The sequence below is a fragment of the Dysidea avara genome, chromosome 11, assembly GCF_963678975.1.
Source record: "Dysidea avara chromosome 11, odDysAvar1.4, whole genome shotgun sequence".
NCBI lineage: Eukaryota > Metazoa > Porifera > Demospongiae > Dictyoceratida > Dysideidae > Dysidea > Dysidea avara.
Genome location: NC_089282.1, coordinates 9337162 through 9360477, shown reverse-complemented (window position 1 = coordinate 9360477; position 23316 = coordinate 9337162). Strand labels below are relative to the sequence as shown.

At 35.9% G+C, this 23316-nt stretch overlaps 2 protein-coding genes across 2 annotated transcripts in view; one reads left to right on the top strand and one right to left on the bottom strand.

Annotated features, from left to right (window-relative positions):
- Window positions 1-23316, top strand: part of LOC136238647 (uncharacterized) — a 123485-nt gene that overhangs the window by 18230 nt on the left and 81939 nt on the right. The window lies entirely within an intron of this gene.
- Window positions 534-23316, bottom strand: part of LOC136238648 (E3 ubiquitin-protein ligase MIB2-like) — a 35909-nt gene continuing 13126 nt past the window's right edge. The window contains exons 8-20 of the mRNA XM_066029219.1: window positions 17632-17782; window positions 17138-17280; window positions 15761-15871; window positions 11337-11377; window positions 9981-10152; window positions 7227-7378; window positions 6910-7036; window positions 5081-5293; window positions 3729-3892; window positions 3533-3578; window positions 3310-3394; window positions 1999-2067; window positions 534-888 (exon numbers count right to left, since the gene is read on the bottom strand). Coding sequence (XP_065885291.1) covers window positions 653-888; window positions 1999-2067; window positions 3310-3394; window positions 3533-3578; window positions 3729-3892; window positions 5081-5293; window positions 6910-7036; window positions 7227-7378; window positions 9981-10152; window positions 11337-11377; window positions 15761-15871; window positions 17138-17280; window positions 17632-17782 — 1710 coding nt within the window. The 3' untranslated portion in view covers window positions 534-652. The remainder of the gene's footprint in view (window positions 889-1998; window positions 2068-3309; window positions 3395-3532; window positions 3579-3728; window positions 3893-5080; window positions 5294-6909; window positions 7037-7226; window positions 7379-9980; window positions 10153-11336; window positions 11378-15760; window positions 15872-17137; window positions 17281-17631; window positions 17783-23316) is intronic.

Sequence of the window (23316 nt, the reverse complement as noted above, 5' to 3'; positions counted from 1 at the left end):
ATTGTTTACAGTAATTACTATTTTATAAAGAAAGACATAATGATGTCATCGCTCAGCTACTACAGTAGTTAATTATAAACATTGTTGTGGACATGACCACTAATTGACTGTTTATGTAGGTGGTGTGGTGTGTGGAGGTGTGCTATTAGTGATGAAATGCTAGAAGATATCAAGCATCTGGATTAAGTAGAATGGGACCCACAGATATCGTATTGATAGGACACCTAGCTCAATATAACATGCACTTGTTTGTACTCACAATGAGGCCCACATTTACCAGCATTTTGCTTTTAACACATCAATGAACACTACAGCAAAGAGACACTTATTGTTGGCTTGTTTTTAAAGATATTGGCTTCCCCATAGAAAATGTAAATCTGTTCAACAAAAATGGATTTTTGTCAACTAGTTGCTGAAATTGGTTAGAGCATGGCCAATGGCCAACCATTATTTTTGGCACTGGAATGCATGAGCATCAAGTTTGTATTGTAAATATTATATTTTGGGTTAAAATTTTAATCATTCAGCAATGCTATAAGGCAAACAAAATTTTAAAATGAAAATTATTATAAAAATCAAGAATGCATGGCCATTACCATGTCATTGCAGTTAAACTAAAATGCACAGCAGCATTGTTATAAGAGTTATGCGGTCATTGTTGTCGACAGTTATTCTCAACTGCTTCAGCAGCAGCACTAGCAGCCATTTCTCTTAGCTTATCTTGAAAATTTCTGTCTTCAAATTCTTCACCCAATCCTTCAGGTGGCCTCATCATATCACCAAATGGGTTCATCATATCACCAAATGGTCCCATAGCCATGGGCTCAATTTCAGCCTTGATACAAGAATGACACACTTTATTTGTGCTGACCTCAATGGGCTTTGCTTCTAAAATGTTCATTGATTACATACATAAAACCAATCTACCTAAAAATAATTATTACTATTATTATACAATATGTACATGTAGTGCTCTAACTGTACAGAAAGATGTATACTATACTGGCACACAATTCTTCTAGCATATATCATATGTATATATGCTTGAATAAAGTATACTTTGGAAACGTTCTACCTATTTATTCCAATTGCGTCAGCTAGGTTACTATTATTTGTCCCCTAAAAGGCTTTTGTGATAGCCTGTAGTCCTGAAGCTTTGCACTCCAACATTTTTAAAAATAGGATGCTTTCATACATATACATGTACAACTCCAAAGTTACAAACTAATTTTTCTAATGATTATAGGGGCAATAAACAACTCAGCACTTACTCCAACTATTTTTACCTAACAACAATATGGAAAGTGTGAAAATGGCCCTTCAATATTGGCTCACAGGCCCATCAAGGACAAACTTCAGAAAATTTAAGTGTATCAAACATTTATATTGTGAAGAAATGCTTAACTGATGCCTCTGCAAAATTTAGATGGTCTGTGCATGGTGCTTAAATAAGTGGGATGTGAGACTATGTGGCTGGCAAAGGGGACTACATATATGGCTGTTCTATATGGCAGTGATCATGCAATGATGCCTGATGGCAATAGGTGATTTGATCAGAGGTTTGATAAGCTTGTATCTTTAGAAAATAAATTTTTGTTGTATTAACAATAGTAAGCCTAGTCTAATAGAACTCGTTCTGTTAATCCTTTACTATGGTCTATAATTTCTGTGTTTTTGCTCATAATGTTATGTACATGATCGTAAATTATCAATATAATGTTGTAAGATTTTACTTAATTGGTTTAGTGCTAACCTGATTTACCATGATACGTTTAACACAATAAAACACATCAGTTCTAACTTGTTTTGTTTATACAACATTTCTTTCAACAATGAAATTGCAACACAATTAATTGTTTGGTGTGTGTGATAAGTTTACTAATTCCTATCCAGGATTGAAGAGCAACAATAATATACATTACTTTAAAAACATGATATGTGGGTTTGATCATGATAGAACCCTTTGAAGCACAATATTGAGTAACAGCACATACGTACCTTCATTAGGTTTAACCAGCTTAGTGGGCTTAGTACAGCGAGGACAATTCTTTAAAGTGTTTGCATGTTCTGTAAAAATATTGACACTGCATAAATATTATGCATATGCACAAAAAGAGAGAGAGAGAGATAAATGATGCCACAATGACAAACAACCATTGACAGTTGCAATTATGTAACCCCCATAGGAAATTCATGAAAACTATAATTATACTTGTTAATGTGCAGAGACTCCACAAAGGAGTATAGAAGGCATAGGAATATTACATACAATTGTGCAAAATAGAATAAGTAGCTATCAGGATTTACACTGGATCAGGTCATTTGGATCACCCAGCCATGCCCACTTATCAGGAATATGTATGTGTGGTTATTTGTATTATGTATAATATATACCGTATAGTGGGTTTTTCTCGAGGACAAATTTACTTGCGAAAATAAAATCATGCAACACTTAATCTCGCGAGGTGACAACTTCGCGACATTAAATTCCTCGTGCGAATTTATTACTCGTAATAAATGTTCGCGTAGGAGATGGAAAACAGTGAAATTTGTTCTCTTTGCTATGTTTCTTTGTATCTATGCTTGTATCCACGCAGGCGCCTGAAGTTTGCCACAAAATGGGTAGGGCAGCCGCGTTCAGCGATGTTTGGTGAAGAAACACGTGTTGTGTAGGGGAACGAGCAAGTTGTTATGTACAAACAAGCACCTGGTTTGTTGTTGAACGTTCCAACAGGCACTAAAAACCTTGCGATAAACAAAACTCCACGTGATAAAATATGTCGCAAATATTGCAAAGTGCCCAAAGCGCAAGATTAAAGTTCCCTATATGTGTGCCCACTTATTGGAATGTCTCTAAGCATACATGGAGCCATTCCCACTAATTTTGTTGTAGCTACTTTTAGACTAACATTAGTCACATCCACTTATCAATTGTGTTTTAAATACTTTTTGGTTGCTCCTTGTTTACTATTTCCTCTTGCAAATGATCCATCCTATAGTATAGCAAGCTGTATAATCTATGCTATATAGAGGACTTGTGGAAAACATCATGCCCAAACTACATAAGCTGCTTACTATCTATCCAATGCATGTAAAAATCACATGCCTCTGTTGTAAATAAACTTGGGTTCCATTTGGATTACAATGTACCATTTGGGCCAGTGAATCAGCTGGGTCATTGATCCATTTTCAACCCTGGTAGGCAACCATAATAAAAAAATTGCATGTTTCAACTTCTCTAGTGTTGTTTGTTCCTGTCAATATACAGCTTACAGATGTGCATGAATTTCTGCTTAGACTATATCCCACCTTCACAAAGTATATGTCCACACTTTAGCAGTGAAGTAGCAGCATGTTTATCAATCCAAAATGGCTTGGATCTTTTTGGTGAAGGCTGGATGGATGCAACAGTTTCAGAAACTCAATACAAAAGCAATCAACCACAACTAATAATCATTTTCAGGATTTTAGGTAATCATTTTATACACATGACACTACTCTGTGTACAATTTTATGTATAACAGTAACTTACATTTGGTATTGTTGAACGTTTAAAACTTCCTTTAAAATCTGAGCTCCTACACAGTGAGTATACATATATGTGATTAAGAACAAACAATTCATTAGTTCAAATAGTGATTATATAAATAATAATAAGGACAGGAGATGAAAACAAGTGCAGTACATTGTACATCCTGTATTATCATGCATTAACATACATAACATACTCATTGCAGAAAGACTTAACAATTTCAGACACTTCTTGATTAGTAATTAAGCTAATAGGAGTTTTATCGTCGTCTCCTTTCTGATACAAATCAGCTTTCTCTTTCACCAAAAAACAAGCTACAGTCATTTTCAAGTTCACAGTTTCAGGAAGGATATCTTTAATCTGTACAAAAGTAGAATAGACATATGTACACTTTACATGTGTAACATGAAAAATAAATGCACGAATGCTGACAGGGTTTTAAAAACAAGGCGCATGCCCACAGCCAGCTGAAGGCCAGCTGTGGGAATGCATTTGGTTTACTGAAATTGTTTTCATAAAAGTGTGTGTGTGTGTGTGTGTGTGTGTGTGTGTGTGTGTGTGTGTGTGTGTGTGTGTGTGTGTGTGTGTGTGTGTGTGTGTGTGTACCTACCTATCTATGTTTGTCCGTACGCACCCATGTGACCAAAATCATTAATGGTAAAGCAGCTTGCTCGTAAGAAGTAAAAGCAAACTGAAGTCTGTATTAAACTTCTGCATGAGTAAACTTTGTGGTTTCTTTTTGGCAGTCTGAAATACAACTCTCCTTAGACATAGTGAATTACCTTCCCTTCAAGTTTTACAGGCGTCAACTGAAAAACAATGGTGCAGGCCTTGTAGACTACCAGGAATAGCCTAATCTTTGAGTGTTGAAAGTGGGCGTGTCTCCTATGTATGCGAACAAAAATGAAGAGCAGCTTTGAGGTTTTGTTCAGAGAATTTGCGAGAAAAAACAAGATAGTCAAACTATAAAACAGTTTAGAAGATACTTCTGTGTGTAACATGTTGTTAAAAGTGGTTTGTGTAACAAACACTTCCTTAACAATGAATAGCAACATAATTGAAAAATTACAAAAATTTCATGAATTTATAAAAAATTAAAAAATTACATTAATTGATACATTATAGTTACATAGTTTGTTAATTCCAAATGAGTTAGCTAGCTGCATGGCACCTGGTTTTTAGAAGTAGTACAACATCAACTTATTAAAAATGATTTTTATCATATACAATTATATAAGTTTTGACATTTATAATCATATAATGATAATTTACAACCTATAGGTTATATGAAATTTTCTGACAGGGTTGTTTACATTGCTCGGTGTGCCAGGAGTATTGTCAACAAGAGTTACAACTGGATGAAGGATATTAAAAACAAGCTTAGGCAAAGTCCGAAAAAGTAAACAATTTTAGAGAGAAAATTACTGCACTCATCTCAAAAATGGTGCACAAATAGGTGTGTATATAATCCAGTTTTTGCTAACTGAATTGATAAATTACTGTGAATGTTAAAAGCAACAAATAGTACATGATTACAGTATACGTCACCTTTAATAATTCAGTTGAAACTTCTTTAATAGGATCCATTCTACCAGAAAAGTGTAGTAAAGCATGGAGTGGTGTGTCCTTGTCTGTTCTGCAGGCATTGGGGTCAGCTCCATATCCAATCAGTAAGTGAATCAAGTTTGTGTGCCCTTGCATAGCAGCAGTGAACAAAGCAGTTCCACCACTGGAGTCTCGTATATTTATATCAATGTTGGTCTGTTGAAATGGTGCATATAATTGTAATTTTTACTGCAATGCATCAGTACCAGCTCTTTTTGTAAACCTTAGGGTTCACTTGCAAAATTTGTAGATGTAAACATAAAAAACTCTAAGCATTATACATGTACTTACAAGTGCAATATTGTTATTAAGTTAAGCTGAGGGTAACATAGAGCTAAAATCAATGGTTAGTTATTTTATACTTGTTAGCTTCATTATTTTATCATTATTTGTGTAGAATCATTCATTTAATAATGAAGTAGGAATTCAAAAGTAGTGAAACAGGATATATGGATGATAGTAATGCAACCATGTTAATATAATTTGTTAAATTTCAACATAGGGATTTTCCACATAACTATGTTGTAACAAGCGTGTTCTAGTGCATTAGTGAATGCCACTATCTTGTTTCACTACTTTTTAATGCTTCGACTAGCTTGGATCCCTACTTCATTTTTAAAATAATAATTTCTAGTTATATGCACATGTGACTGTTTTATCAGATTATAATACATGCATGGTTGCTATATTAGTGTGTTGGATTATCTTGAACTTGCTACTGATCTCGAGTAAGTCTTTGGTAAAGGTATTCCACATGATCAATCAATAAGTGGTATGGCCAACATTCCTATTATATTCTGCAGTATAACCAACTGACTAGACAGATGCTAAAAGCATTGTGGGGTGAGCCTGATCTTGAAGTAAATAGTTATTTAATGCAATCAACTGAACATACAATGACAGTTAAATGAAATGAATAGTTCTGATCAAATCAATGTTAAAACGATTAAAAAAGGTTACTTTGAGCATTTAGATTGCCATTCTTCATTGGTTTCCGTTCTCTTCTAAGTCTGTAATGCTCCCTTCTTTTTCTGAGAGTCTCTTCTCTTTCACTCGCAGTTTCAACACTTCTTGGCACATTGCTAGCCATTGCACAAGAACATGCTATGTGCATAAGCTAAAACCTCGAGAACAAACATGTGCATGAGAACGTGTGATGTGCACTTGTGCACTTTTGCGCATGTGGCAGTTGATGGATTTCCGCTTTGTGTAAACTTTAGGTTGCGTGATGGTCCACGATCCATGGTCGAATCGACTACCGCCAGTGTGGGGCTTGCTCTTGCTTGCCCCAATTAAGGACATAGCTGTCATACTCTGTTTTCTCTAGTGAACTGATTGTGGCTGACACTGGTTAGAACTCCAAAAAGCACACACCATTCATAAGTTTGATATTGTGGGGTAAACTGGTAATTACAAGGTGCATTGCTTAGCTTCTAGACTTTTGACTGTGGTTAGATGGACTGGCAGGCATGTGGGTTTGGTAAAAAAAACTCAATACTGGAGCTTCTGTAAGGGTTTTCTAAAGATAAAATGCTAGATTTGATGTTAAGGGTCTTCCGTAAAGGTGTTTCTCATCAAGTAACACAATTGCCTAATTCAATGCTAATGTTTGATGGCAACATAATTCAATGCTGATGTTTGATGGTAGCGTTTTGAGGACATCACTGGAGGATTCCTACAGTACAGTACGTAGTACTGTACAATATAGGAATTAAACTTTGAGTAGCATAATATATAATACATGAGTACATTCAAATTTATACACACAATACCTTGTCCAGTATTAATAGTGCTATTTCGTAATTTCCATGGTATGCAGCCCAGTGAAGAGAAGTGATATCTTTTAAATCACCACAGCTTACAAATTGCGGGTAGGCCTCAATCAGTGGTTCCATAACACTTGAAATAGTGAAAGGAAACAAGTAATCACCAAGAACATGTTCATATATGTACAGATAGTGTTTATTTCCATATTAAACCTGTGCAAAGCTAATATATGTGTCTACATCATGATCAGCTTACTACTTAATTTAGTACTATGCATTTAATTTTAGCACTCCACAAAGATAAAAATATACATAGTAGTTACCTTGTTTTCCCATTAATAGCTGCAACATGGAAACCATTATGTCCGAGATGGTTTGGAATGGTGGGATCTGCTCCATAATCTATTAGTATCCTAGTTGACTCTTTGCCATCATGAACAATTGCATGATGTAGTGCTGTACCACCTTCGGAGTTCTACAAATGCAACATACAACCGTGTCAAATCAAAAGTAGAGGGAAACTGCCACTAGTAGTTATGAAAGTCTATTTGAATTACATAAAACTTTGCATGTGATTTCATCTTTTACTTGTTTCAAATGTCAAGGTGGTCTAGTTAATTACATGTGATTGTGTTTTTTAAATTATGTGGGCCCACGAAAAAAGAAAAACAAAAAATCAAAAGTACTGATAAAAATTAATACATCTTGGGTTGCATATATTTTGGGAGATTTTGCTGAAATTCGCTGTGTAGTCTGCTTTACCTTATGAACAGTTCCACTGAAAGAAATGCTTTAATTTGGAAATGGGGCTACAAAGCTATATGTTTGCCAAATAGCATTGATGTCTGCCATTGTAATAAAAACTCGGTACCAATGATTATAGTGTGCTGCCTCTCTTAGCTGCACAACACCAGTGGCGGATCTAGAAAGGGGGTTTCCAGTAGGGCTGAGCGATACTGCCATTTTAGTATCACGATCGATACTAAAGCCACTATTCACGATACTGAATAGTTCACGATACTTACAAATAAGTCAATCATAGCTGGTGCCACATAGTGTATTGCTCAGCATTCCTGCAGGAAGTCCTTATATGTGATAGCAAACTAGCCACTATCATCCTTGTTTACAGTAACAGTTATTATAATACATGCTTTGAGGTTGTTATGGTGTTCACACCTCTCTGCAGGGGAAACCAGATGGGTGGACTTTAGGATTCTTAGCCAAGTACTGCATAACAAATGGATTTTTAATGACTGTAATGTACAAGCATGGTATCACGATAGTTAATAACAAAATATCGCGATATCGATACTTTCAAAATATCGCGATATATCGCTAAAACGGTAGTATCGCTCAGCCCTAGTTTCCAGTTCAGAAGGTGGACATGTACACTGACATAGGTGAGTGGCATGCATGTGCTAGGAGGGTCTGGGGGCATACCCCTACGGAAATATGTGACTGGATCTGTGAAAACCCCACACAATCGTGCAAACCTAAATTTATACAGTGTAAAGCATTGAATACATTGGGTGAAATACTTACATATTATTGAAAAAACTGTAATTTTTTTGAACGCCTCTTTCTTTAGTGAAGGAAGGGACTAACAAAAAAACCCTGGATATCATCGTATTCGCCTTCTCAAGGGGAGTTGGAAAATCTTTGTTTCGTTGCAGTAGACCCAAGGATACGGAAGTTATGAGCATTTGTTTACGTCACATCAAAGCGATTGATTTTTCTTCACGAATTTCAACTTTGTATGCAGTGAAGAAGGGTCAGTAAAGGATAAACTTACCCAGTCATTGATTCCCCTGTTCATGGCAAACATGATGGTGAAAATTCTGGCTCCGTACCTCAATTCATTGGTACGTTACAATTGTTTTTGAAGGCGCCTGTAATTTATTTTCCCTATACTTGCTGTACAAATTAATTTTTCTGTTGTTGCTACTTTGTAGGGCTGTAACTCCTAAAGTTATTGGTATATGAGGCTGAAACTTTGCCAGAGGGTACACTTGGCTAAGTAGATTATAAATATTTAATAAACAGGAATTTGAAAAATGCGCGATTTTTGTCGGGTTTTTGCAGATCCAGTCACATATTTGAAATTTAGACTGCACTTGGCAACACTTTTAGTGTGAAATTATCTGTAAAATAAATATTTACGGAGTCTATTTATGGAGTGCTGAGCATGCACATCACTTATTATAGGTGCACACTACAATAATTAATCAAAATACTCAACTGTTGCATAGTTATTTTTCAAAGGGGGTTTCGTGGAAACCTTGAAACCCCTAAATCTTCCACCGAACACAATACAGTGGAACCTTAGTTATCCAAATCCCTTGGGACTGGTCCATAAGTCTGAAAAGTCCACATCTCTGAATAAATAACCTTAAAATAGCATAAAAGAACATTTAAAAAAATTTCAGTATTATTAACTACCGCTATAGAACAGCTACTACTCTAATAGAGCAGTCATTTCTGTAGTCCAGTTAACCGAGAATCTGGACAAGTGGGGTCTGGATAACTGAGCTTCCACTGTACCATGTCTTGAATAATCCAAAAAAATACTTTTCTCACAAAACTTCCTTACAACACACAGAGAATGCACTCTAGAAATAGCCTTTTATGGTTTCTTAGGAATTAATTGAAAGGCTACAATAATGCTGCAAATAGTTGGATAATTGTCAAGGTTGTACTGTACTTAAGTACTCATTAAAATCATGCGAGACATTTTAACAAGCTGAAACGATCCATTTGTTATCAAGAAATAACACCTTGAAGGCCATAGATCTTGATTTGTCGACTTTGGTTGTCAGAAACATTTACATGGGTATGGTTCATGTGTTATAGTCACTTGAACAGTTGTAAACTATCTGTGGTCCAGTATAAAACATGTCACATACGTATGGCTACAAGTATTCAGCTAGTATTTGATTGTTAATAGAGAATACTAACAATCCACGATCATTTCAGCTCTAATTGCATATATAGTAGGAAGGAATGTAATCACAAATACATACAAATATTTAAGCAAACTAAGTTTCATGGATACTGCGTATGTATACTAACCCCATTACCTTAACATCCAGATCAAGGGAGGGGGTTCCAGAATATTCACACAGAAATTTTACAACATCGTCTTCATTGTTAGTGGCAGCTATCATAAGGGGTGTAAAGCCTCCCATTGTTTTCATGTTGATATTTCCACCATCACTGGATAGCAATACATTTGTGATTTCCAAAAATTTACTGCAAAAAGTACAACAGTAACACATAATAATAGCGGCTTAGTAAAGACGTGCATATTTTAGTCACATATGCACAAAGAACCATTACCATAGAAGTAAAAAAAAAAGTTAAACAAGGGATATAGACCTGCAGATTTACTAGTGAACATTTAATCCTTACCTCAGTCTATAGCCATGACTGAGTTAGGGATTAAATGTCCACTAGTGCATCTGCAGATATAGACAACCTCCCTTGTTTCCCTACCTTTTAATTTCTATGATCCTTAATCAAACTTGAAATTCCTAACTTTTCTTTGTGCTTGTTTGTTTATTATATATAATTATGATGGGTAAACCCATGCAGACCGCATCAAAGGAAAAACATGTCAAAAAAATTAATTTTGCACCCCCAACCATCAATTACTGAGAAATGAAGTGGATATTATAATTATATACTTTAGTTCAAACAAGAACAGTATAAGAAGTGTCTCTGCAATTAATCCAGTCACTACAGAAAATACAGATGATAAACATGATAGCTAGTCATCATAGCCACAGGAAAGCCATGACGTGTTACCATGAATCAATACCACGCACTTTCAGCAAAAGAAATGGGATACAAAAGAAGACAAAGATAAATTCATGATGGTGCATTGTACATACTGTGGTATGTTGTTGGCTGAAGCTACATCTAGTAATGAAAAAATCAAGCCCAAAGTCTTAGTTGTTATCGAGTTATGCTTGTCTGAAGGCATTATTAGTGAGTAAGTCATTCAGCTAGTAGAAAATTTTACTAAATAAAAAAATGATCCTAGCAACTTTATGAAAGTATTTTTGGTTGCACTGAAGGAATTTTTGGGGCTCGGTTATATACCTCACCAATATATACTGCCATGCAAGGTACTGTGAACATATTGTGAAACTGGTTCTAGTCACTGTTTTTTTGTGAGAATGTGCAAACCACCATGATCCCCTATATAATATTATAGGTACTGGATGATGCAGTTTACTTTTATACCACCATGCATGATTTCTACAATTGTACATTTTCAGGGGAACTTTTGCTTTTATCAATACTAGTGTTATATATGTACAGTATGTAGCAATTAGCAATAAGGTATTAACGCCAAATATTTACAAACACATACACTGTATATATGTATACTTTGAAAATGATTTATTAGTTCAAAAATATAATATACATACCTCATTGTAGCAAAATGCAGTGAAGCAAATCCCTGTGCATTCTACATAATATGGAAAATTAGCTAATATATAATACTGTACATTTGTAACTACACATGTAACTCTACCATTAGTGTTCATTACCTTGTTCATACCACTTGTACCTGTTTAGTCTACAAACTGAGATGGCTCCAGTGAAATTCAAATTGACAGTTGGATTGCGTTTATACTATACAAACTTAGGCCACTCACATTACTTACTTTTTTCATTGGAAAGATACATATTTTATAATGTCAATACACATGATAATGTGTTGTGTGGCCAAGTACAGCCAGTGCAGGTGTGCAACAGACAAGTCTGTATTTTACAGGAATCAACCAAAATCATTTTCATGCATCCATAGTTTGATAGTTGCTAAATAGAAATTATTCAATTGTGTTGTGGATACTCCCTTAGGGTGGGGCACTTTATTCCAAATTTGAACTGAATCTACTTAGCTATACTGAGACACATGCTTTTAAAGTTTGTCTTAATTCCTTCGCTTTAAAATATCGTTATAATTCAGATGTGCTTCAGTCGATTTACTTTAAATTTGGGTGGCAGTAGAAATGTCATAAAGCATGTTTACAGTTCAATTTTCATACATGTAACACTTTCACACCACAGATCAAAGGAGCCGTCCAGGCTAAATTATGTAAGGCCAAAATCAATTGTGGAGATCGATTAATAATCACGTGATTAGTATGCATGACTTGGATTTCACCATGAAAACCACTGAGACAGAGAACATCTCATTATCGCTATCCTCAGAGTTGAAAAACGTTGAGCTAAGGTGAGAACTAGTGCTATAGCTTATTCACCAATCATTTTTGCCCATTTCCGAATACAGACCATGCCCCCATCAGATAAAGTTAGATTCCTTGTCGCGTGAGCATATTAAACGCAAATTCGATGAGAGTTTTACTATGGCCAAAGAAGGAATTCCATTTACCAAGTATACAACCTTGTACGAACTGGAAAGCGGGCATGGAGTTGACCTGGGCACTGCTAGCTTATAATTAACAATGATGTTTCCTGCAAAAACTTCACCTATTTTATTGCTGAATCAGAGCAATCCTTTTATTGACTTCTTAAAGAGAGAGGTCAGTTATTTTAGCTTTCTTATGGATGGAACTACCAATGTTGCAAAAGTTGAAGATGAAGCTGTAGTACTACTGTATTGTGATAATGATGATCACCTTAAAGAGATCAAGTCGTGTGCTAGATTTTTGTCAGTTGGTACTGTAAGCAAGGCTGATGCTGATAACTTGTTAAAATGTCTAGGAGAGGTACTTTCCATTTTGGGGATTGAGCATCTTAGCAAGCATGCCCATCTTAGTAGGAGGGGGAACAAATGGAGCATCGGTTAACATAGCACAGCACTCGAGTATCAGAGCCAATTTACGTATGTCGCAGCATACCGTGGATTTACTGGAGCTGGTGTTTTGCACATTGTTTGGAGCTTGCATCAAAGAATGGTTTGGTGAGCCCATTATTTAAAAGTATTGATGATTTGTTATTAAGGCTATACTATTTGTATGAAAAATCCCTTTAAAAGGTATGTGAATTGAAATGTATTATTGAAGACTTTCAAGAGGTATTTGAATTTAAAGGGCACGGTTGTCTACCTGTACGTGCACAAGGCTCATGGTGGCTAAATCATAAACAAAAAACTTTACAAAGGGTCGTTGATCAATTAGGTCCTTACCTTTCTCACCTGGTTGCACTATGTGAAGACACCTCCCTTATATCAGGCTTGTTTAAAGGGATACTTGTTGAAGTGTTCACATGCAAACTTTTCAGTTGGATGTGCAATGTTTATTAAGGTTCTGAAAAGGCCTGCAATTCTTAGTTTATGCTTGCAGAAATTAGATTGTGATATAGTATATGGCTTCAAACAGCTTCTTAAAACAGTCAACCCATTGAAGTCACTAAGAAGGAAAGATTCGTTGGAGTGGTCCACTGTCAAACTAGGGTTGTCACAGAGGGAAGTTCTGCCAGCTATCAAGGAGCAACTATAAAGAACTATAATGCTGCTACGTTAGAGTATTGTAAGAAACAAGCCATAAGTGACCTTGACAAGCTGTACAAAACTATGCAAGAAAGACTGGAATGGTCAGACACCAGTGTAATGAGGGGTACGGTGCTTTTTTAGACATACAGAGCTGGGTGAAAAGGCCTGGTGTAGATTTTGATGATTCTACAGAAGATGGTTCAATGTAAGAGGTTAAAGATGCTATTGAGTTGTTTTCAGAGATCCATTGACGGCAACAGGTGTCAACATTCCATCCATGCAAGATGAAATAGAAGATGCTGTAGTGTATGCTAGGTCTTATCTAGGAATAGGAACTACCGACTATCGTAAGGTTTGGTATCATCTGTTTGTCCAGATTCAGCAGGGTGGGCAAATGTTTTGCTATTATGCAAACTAATTTTTAGCTTACCATTCTCCATTTCATGAGTTGAACAGATTTTTCGAGTTTGAAGTACCTAAAGGGTGCCAGAAGAAATAGTCTCCAAATGTCGACAATGAATGACCTTTTGGAAATATATATTGAAGGGCCCATGTTGAAGAAGTTTTCTGCTGACAGTGCAGTCGAAATGTGGCTGAATGAAAGCACACTGATCATGAGGTCTCAACATAGTGCCAGGAAGCATTATAAGCCAAGACAGCAGATTGCTGGATCATCCTCAAACGTTGATATTGAATCTGATGAGGAAGACAATGACACATTCACCTTTGATGAGTGGGACCAGTGGCTATATACTCAAGTGATGACTCTTCATCTGAAGTAAATGATGATGATGATTATGATCAACCTGCACATTACTAATAACTACATATATATATTTATACATTTATTCATAAAGTGTTTCTCAAAGCAAGATGCATTATGTGTACACCAAAAAAAAAGTGTTGCTTGAAATTTAATGTGTAAAAATACTGTTAGTGTATAGTACTTTACTCTGTGGTGCAGTTTCTGCAGTAACTTTGCATGCGTACATAAGATAATTAGCTATACAGTAAAAATATGCTAACTATTACATTATTTTGACACCTAAACTTTCCTATACCCCAGACCCCCTTAGGTGTAGAAGGCTTATGCTATGCATTTCAGAGTGTGCTTCACACACTGTATAGTGCTCTTTGTAATGTTAGTTTTGTGGCTTGTCAAGTTTAACCAATGTCCTGTCAAAACTCATTTTGATCTAATATTCTGACAGATCAAAAAAAATTATATTGAGCTCTGCAGGTACCAACAAGTCACCTTAACATGTCACGCTGTAGAGAGTGCAGCTACAAACAAGTCACCTTGTGGAGAGTTCAGCTATGTTTCAAGTCACCCTGTTATGAGTTCAACTATCATATGCCAGAAATTTTCAAGGGATAAAACATTTGCAAAACTGTGTAAAATATGGTTTTTGCATTTTTTATTCACAGAAGTATAGAAAACTGCTGTGGTAAGGAAACAGCTATATGTAAAACCTACAACATTTCACCATTATATTTTCACAAAGCTATCAATAATGCATGAAAATTACAAAACTTTCATCCCTCAACAATTTCCGGCTATACAGTATATTTTAAGTCACCCTCAAGATACTTCACTACAAATGTAGCTGAACGCTCTACAGGGTGACCCGTTTGTACATTACAAGCTACCCAAAACATTAACCCACTCACCGCCAAATTTCTAGAGGCTCCAATCTACTGCTTCTAAACTGCTACAACTTACACACCATACCATATAATCCTATAAAACTATATATAAATCACTCACTATAGAACAAGGAATTCGATTATGAAGTTGTTGTTTACACAAGAGAAACCACAAATCCATTATATAACTTTAAAGTACGAAATCAATCTAAGTGAAACCAAACGTGAAATTTCACTACTTTACTGGCTAGCACTGTTTATAATAATACAATAAACATCACTAACCTGCTTACAGTTGAAGTGATTATCTCTAAGTCAGGTTTCCCAATATTTAAGCAAGTGCGCATGTGCATACAAGCACGAGGTCACTGTTTCAAGGCATACAAAAGTAGCAATACGCCACTCCAACCTATATAATCCCTCTCCTTACTGTTTCTCTTTATTAGTAGTGCCATTATCACATCGAAGAATCGTCTACAATGCTTGTTATTGACGTTCCGAAAGTATGCGATTGTATCATCTAACTGTGCAATAGTGTGCGAGAGACCAGTTATCCCTGTTCTCATTCACTTAAGGGCGTGCCCACTACAGGATAAACGCAGGGGCTACTAAAACACTCAACTGAAGTTACAGAGCGTTTAGAATGTGATGCTATGGGCATAAATAATCGAAACCGCCATATGGTGGTTGTGGCGGTGAGAGGATTAAACTTAACTTCACACACAGACATAAGTATTATGATACCTTGATTTCTACTTTTGCTCCTTTGTCCAATAAGATTCTCACAATAGAAATACTGTCAGTTAATGTAGCAAGGTGTAGTGCAGTGTGGTTTTTGTAGACTGGAGTGTTAACCTGTGGAGAAAAATACAGTAGAGTTAATTTACACTGTAGAGCCAGTTTATATATTTTAGGGTAAGCACTGTAATATCAAATGTACCTACACATATTATGAATAGCATTATAAGCTAATAGATACATAGGTTTACAGTAGCTATGCATAACTGAAATGAAATTTCTATTGTATTAGTATCAACATTGCAGTGTCTAGGTTAGTGTTGCACCGATAATTGATTGGATAATTGATAATAGCCGATATTGGTTAATTTTGCAAAAATCAGTATCGGTTACAATGTAGACTGAAATAATTAGCCGATTAACTGAAACCCACAATCAATTAGTAAAGATGGTAATGATAAACACATTACAGAAAATAAAGTGGTGAACACAGCCATCAGTAGTAAAACATTTATTGTTATAACCATTTTATAACTGTTTAGGCTTGTTTGTCTGCAAAAAGTATGGTTGCAAGGCTAAAGCAGGCTGTGTATATTTGTCGGCTTCCCACGCAATTATTTGATTGCCCTTTGCAAAGGGTATGGAATCCCACTAAAAACACTTCTTGAGAAGCTGGCTTAGCTGTTTTATAACTACTTGGTTTCCTTTTCCATGAAAGAGGTTAGTGGCAAAGCTGTAGCAAACCTTGAAGACTTGGTTGCCCACACAATCAATCACATTATCAGCTGTAATATACACACAAACTTTAAACTTTAACTGATCTTCTACTCCTCCCTGTTCTGAAGAATATCAGTTATAATATTGTCACATCAGTTACAGGAATGGGCAAATAATTGGTATTGGTAAATGTGAAAATATGTATATTGGTGCAACACTAGTCTAGGTAAAAGAATGTCTCAGAAAACCTTAAAATAAAGTACTGTAAATACGTATGTATGTAGTCAACCTCTAATTACAGAAATATGCAGTATGTATATACAGGTTGAGCTGAGCCTTAAAAACATTTAATAACTCATGGATGGAATTATGCTAGCTCTTGAAATTTAGCTCATTTGTAGTATATACTGTTTCACCTGTTTAAAATAAATGTCCCACATAATATTTATGACCAACCAAAATGTTCTATGGGAAGCCATAAAGTGCACTATACATTTTAATCCCAAACTTGTAATGGAGCCAAACTGCACATGTCTGCTCTTGACACCTTTATTGTCACCACCAATCATTTGGTTGGTCGGTTATTTCTCAAAATCAACTTTTCCTCAGCTCAACTCAGCTTGTACATACTACAGTTCAATGATTATGCTTCTTGAAATACCACACCTGGCCTTGGTGACCTTCAAGGTAATCGGTTAGCCAATTTTCATCTCTGAACACAATTGCCAGCAACAAATTGTTAAGATCAGAATCACTACTCTCTGCTTTCTTTATGCGCTCCATAAAAGGACTCTCACCAACAATCTTATCTAATTTAGAACAAAAAGTGATAACTACCACAACAACAATAGTGACAAGAACTTCACCTAACATTTCTTATGTACACACAAAATACTCAGTATACTGTACTCTGCACTGCACTGATATCATTTTTGAAAATTTGGTATAAATCACAATTAAAAATGACAAACAAGAATATTGGCTGGCTGTGGGCACACTCATGGTTTAAAAATCATGGGTGCTACACATTGAAAGATAATACAAACTACAGTATGTAGTATGCTGAAACAATAGCTCCATAATACAAGAAAGCTGTCAGGTGGTTAATAATATCAAAATGTGTGTTCACACAAATGTGTCCATGTATGTAGCTATCATACCTTGAAGATATTTTATACCATCTTTGACTTTCATATTTCTTGGAATTGGTATTAGTGCTTGTGGATGAAATGTGCGTCGCATTGGCAACATATCAGCCCTCACATGATCGTGATCATGGATATGTACCACAAAGGCAATGTCATTGGCATTCTAAAAACAAAAAAACAACAACACATAAATGTACCTAAACAATATGATGTACAATTAGATGGTTATGAACAAAAACAAAACACAAAAATTACAAGGATCACATAATTATGTACGTAAATATAAGTGCCATGAAGCCACCAGTCTCACAAGGAAATTCTGGTGAAAGATTATTTACAGAGCGCTTACAGAGGATTACAAAGCTTTGTTATCTGTGATCAATGTGGAGGTAATCTGTATTTTGAAAACATACCAAAATGCTTGTGAATAAACTATAGTACCAGTTTTTAGCTTAAACTAATGTCTTCTAACTTGTAGGATAGCAAGGATAACAAAACACACTTCTGTGTGAGTGCTTTTTGTGCAAAGTTGTTGTAACGTAGCTGAAGTTCTCTGATGGATGACATTTTATGTAGCTAAACTCTCTCTACAGGGAGACTTGTAATGAGCAATAATCTCATTATACTGGAATGCATTGATGGTTGCACACTGTAATATTCATAGTACTTCTTACTAGAATGTAGTCATACACAAGGAATTTATTGCATCATTTCACTGTCATCAGTTTCCACAAACATCACACAACCATTAGCAAAGCCATCGGCTAGCAAATAACTTCAGAGTACTGATCTAACAATAGAGGCCAGGTCATTGATGGATGCTAGCCTTTACTCACTGAACCGTGATGATGGGGTATAGCACTACTACTATATATTTGAATGCATGTATAATTTCTGAAACAACTCATATTAATTGAACTTTGTATTAGACAGTTGGTCCATGGCTACCACAATCAATGGCTACCATTAATCAGTTTTGTGTTGAGTCAGAGCCATTACAGCCCTTGAGAGAGACTGGTTGGATGGACCCAACTAAGTCAAAGCAGCTGGAATGATTGTGATCATCACCGGATGAGTTGTTGTGTGTCACAAGGTGTGTAAGCTGTGCTTTGGTGAGTTGTGGCAAAGATTGAAGATGATCACAATAGGGTATATAAGCTATCCGTGCATAGCTAGTATAGGATATTCTTTGTAGAAACAAGTGTACAAATGTTTGTTAAGAATAGACTAATGGTACGTGCATGGGAGGAAAGTGGTTAATTAACACTTCTTTTGAAAAGCCCACCAAGTTTACTTTGCCTAATGTCTATAGCTGGCTCTGCAGTAATGGAGTCTCAACAATTTAGTGGTAATAACATGTAGTATAGATACATAGAAGGTCACCTGGTAGAGAGTTCAGCTATGTTACAAGTCACCCAGTAGAGAGTTCAGCTACATTACAGGTCACCCAGTAGAGACTGTAGCTACATTAAAAGTCTCTCTGTAGAGAGTTCAGCAATAGCAATAGAAAATCATGTGATTCATATCTAATGGTAGTGCATGCCCCAGACAATGAGCTATCCACTGTAATGGACCTTATCCGTAATGACGTCAAATTGTTAAATGGCAGCCGATAGTGTGGACACTTTGTACAGGGGGTATTGGGAGAGATGGTAGTTCGCTATGTTAATGTTCACATACTGCAGCAAGGGGCAAGGTGAGGCATAAATACTTAATTTCAAGACAAATGCGCATGGTTTTACGTCGATACCAAAACTTAAGTCTGGTTTCATCTGGGGGACTATTTTGCATTGCCATATCACGCTAACTAGCCTCTTACCTTTATTATCCAATAGTTACATGTCGTGAAATCCACAAACAAATTTCATTTTAGTGATTACAAACGAAGTGCCCACACTGTACACGGCCATTTTGTCAATTATGATGTCATTGCGGATAAGGTCCATTATAGAGTAATTCTTCATTGTTAGAAGTATGGAATAACTAGCTGCACAATAATACTACTGCATTTAACACCTGGAGTCCACGTTTTAGAGCCCTTTTGCACTGGGACCCGAGAAAAGTGCCTACCCTGCCTACTTTTAAAACCACCCTCCATAACTGGCAATTACTTGTAACATATATTCTGTTGAGTGAGTCCTTTTTGATGGGGGAATGTTTGCAAATAAATCATTCCAGGTACTAAAAAGGTACATAGTTAAGCTTACTAGCTTGGCACTTTGACATTTTACTGAACTGCATGACACATTTTTTCTGGTTCCTGATGAAGTAGGCCGTATGTATGTATATGCATAATGTTTTATGTATGTATGTACCTGTACATGCAACTTTAAACTGTACTTAATTGCATTTATAAACACATACAGTGAAACCTCCTCTATAATTGGGACGAGAAAATTGCAACAGTAGTATTAAAAAACAATGTCTATTTTGGATTACAGAGGTGTTGGATTAGAGTGGTTTTACTGTAAACACACACTGAGGATTTCACAAAGTACTGCCTTGCAGCACTCTTTCAAGTTAGCCAAAGAATGTTGCAAAGCAAGCAGTGTAATTAACTATATGCTGAGCTATGAATTACGGTGTCTTCATGAATATCAAGAAGAGGTTACAGTGCCACTTAACTGAACCACAATCACTTACTTCCCACTGGTCTTGTATATACTTCAAATTATGCTTAGCCAACCTTTTCCCTTAAACCTAAACAAACTATGTACTCCCTACAGGCACATAGAGATACCTACATACTATTGCTATATATACACTATAGTGTTCTTTCAGTTTTCATTGTTTAGTAAATGTAGCATGAAATTTGTTTATAATTGTTACATGATGATTAAAAGTTGCTTAGTTATTATATTGTTGGGTGTTAGTATCTTAGTGGTGGCCAAAGATGATGATAGCAGGCTAAGGTATGGATTAGATATTGACTTTCCTGGATCATCCTGTGCTGATATATACAACAAAAATCCAGCCAGTCATGGAAGGTCTGGCTACTATATTCTTAAAACTGATCGCCTATTGTTTGCTCAGTGTAATATGGAACTAGAGTGTGGTGGTATTAAAGGAGGTTGGATGAAGATTGCTGATGTTAATACTGGCAGAGAAGATCAGTGTCCTAGTGGATGGAGTGCTCACAAAACTTATTGCATTGGAGGTGAGGCAGCTGGTTGTTACTATACTCACTTCTCAACAGCTTCTACAAGTTACAGTAAGGTTTGTGGAAAAGTAGTAGGATACCAAAAAGGAACTATGGATGGTTTTTACCCTTCTGCACTGGAATACGGAAAAATATCTGAAGCTTACAAACCAGTATCGTCCTCACGATCACTAGATGGACCATATGTTGATGGCATATCGATAACATGTGGTAGTCCTCGTAAGCATGTGTGGACCTATGCAGTAGGAAATAGTGACAATGGAAACAATCCACTACATAACTGTCCATGTGCTACACATCCTGGGCCAGATCCCCCTCTGTATGTTGGCAGCCATTTTTATTGTGAGTCAGGTAATAATGGACTAGGTGACCACAGTACATTGTACACTGATGACCCACTGTGGGATGGAGACGGTTGTCTTACTGGAAATAGCTGCTGCTACCAAGCTGGAGCTCCATGGTTTTTTCGCCAATTTCCCAAGGCTGTAAGTGGTGATATTGAAGTAAGGATATGCCATGATCAAAACTTTGCTAATGAAGGTGTTGCAGTAGAACAGCTCCAACTATACGTTCAATAACTCACTATATGTTATCTACCGTTATCTACCATTATACCCTCCAGCACTTGTTCAGCATGGACTTGCTGCGCAACATTCTAACCTTAATTTTAAAAACAAAAACAAAAAAAAACTGGCATTAATGTAAAATTGCGGGATGTCTCAGAGCACAAGTAACTAAATGTAATTCATAGTTTGTATAGGATGGTGTACATGTGATTTGAACATATGTGTTGTAGAGTGTGTACTATGTCTTTACTTGGTAAAGTTCCTCCTAAGTGGGATTGCTGTTTATTAGTACAGTAGGTGAAAACTGTATGACTAAATAATATTATAGCACTCACTATATTAGCATGTAAGGGAATGTTACACTAAAGTATAGTCTTCACATAAGTATTGCTAAATACGTTGCTCTATCCCAGTGTATTAGCATACCAAAGAATATTGCTGGCAATTAAGTAGACGTTCTCCTACTTCTAAAAACCAGGCACCCATGCAGTTATTATTATCCTCTGCAAAAAGTTTTAAAACTATAATGCGAGCTACTGTAAAATCCTATTCATTTGCATCGATAAATGTTTATTATTGCAATTCCATGTATTTTATAATTTATTAATTGTTTGTAATTCATTAATTACCACATTTTCATTGCTAAGGAAGCATAACTTAAACAAACTACCTTAAATTCGAATAGAACTTTTGAGGAATGCGTATTTTCACAAATACGGGCATGCATGGTGACATCAAGTGGGATAACTAACTTCTATAGCCTACAACTACACATTGATTACAAGTGGGCTACTTGGAGAAATTTACTTGTTATGAAGGAAGCAATGAACAACAGTGACTCACATTTCCATGTTTAAAAATTCTTGCCGTCTGTTTAATTTTGATTGTGGTATGGGTCATATAATAGTGAAGTGAACATAACTTGTCACAGGTTGATAGGAGCAACCACTATCAAGTTTTGGATCATTGTATAAAAATTTGTAAAGGGTTTGTGTGTTTCTTTACTAAAAGTTACTTAAACGGCTAGTTATGGTAAAACCCTAGGTATCATTTAAATCCTTCACAATTAGAATGACATAAATTGCATAGCCATAGGACATACGCTTTGAAAGTTACAGTGCTTTATATAATTAAGGCACACACATTTATTAAGTTTAGATCCAGTTTTCTGGACTATGCGGATTAAGGGTTAAATGCTCAAAACTATCTTCTGAATTGTTTTATAGTTTATCTACGATGTTTCCATATAGAAATTCTCTTTTAAATATAGTGCATAGATCAGAGTGCTCATGCCGACTGCTTTTAGCATAAAGCTTCTCTTTGCCACACAAGTGCAGGTATGGATAGACAAAGAAACAAACAAAGAAACATAAACACATGTTTTTTGGAAAAAAATTCAGGAAACTAAGCATGTACTTATAGCTGCAGCTGTGATCATGCACAACAGCTGTGATCATGCACTTGGTTTAAAATTCACCTAGTGCAATATAAAACTAGTTTAAAAAGACATCTAGCTGGTTAGAGCATATATAAAAAGTACCTTGTAAATTATAATTATACACAACAGAAAGGCTAAGGTGGTATGGCAAGTCCAAAACAGACTCATGGAAGACAACACTAGTTAAATCCCAGTGTGTAGAAGTGTCAAAGTGCTGTGCTGGGTGATAACTACCATACAGCTAGACAGAGCGGCTCTGCTATTGTGAGATAAGTTAGTTATTACCCTGTAGCTCGCCCTGTAGTGGAGCCACTCAGACTAGTTTGTGACATCATATCAACTGTGAATGGTATTTTTTACCAAATAAGCACACACTTTAATCCTAAAATAAACTGGTTAATCTTTTATATAGTGCATGGCATACGTATACTACAGTGATGGATTAAACATCCATTGCCTGTACATAGAGTCTATCTAGTAGCTACAAAGTAAAACTGAGACTAAATCTTGAGCACATTAACAGGAACTAGAAA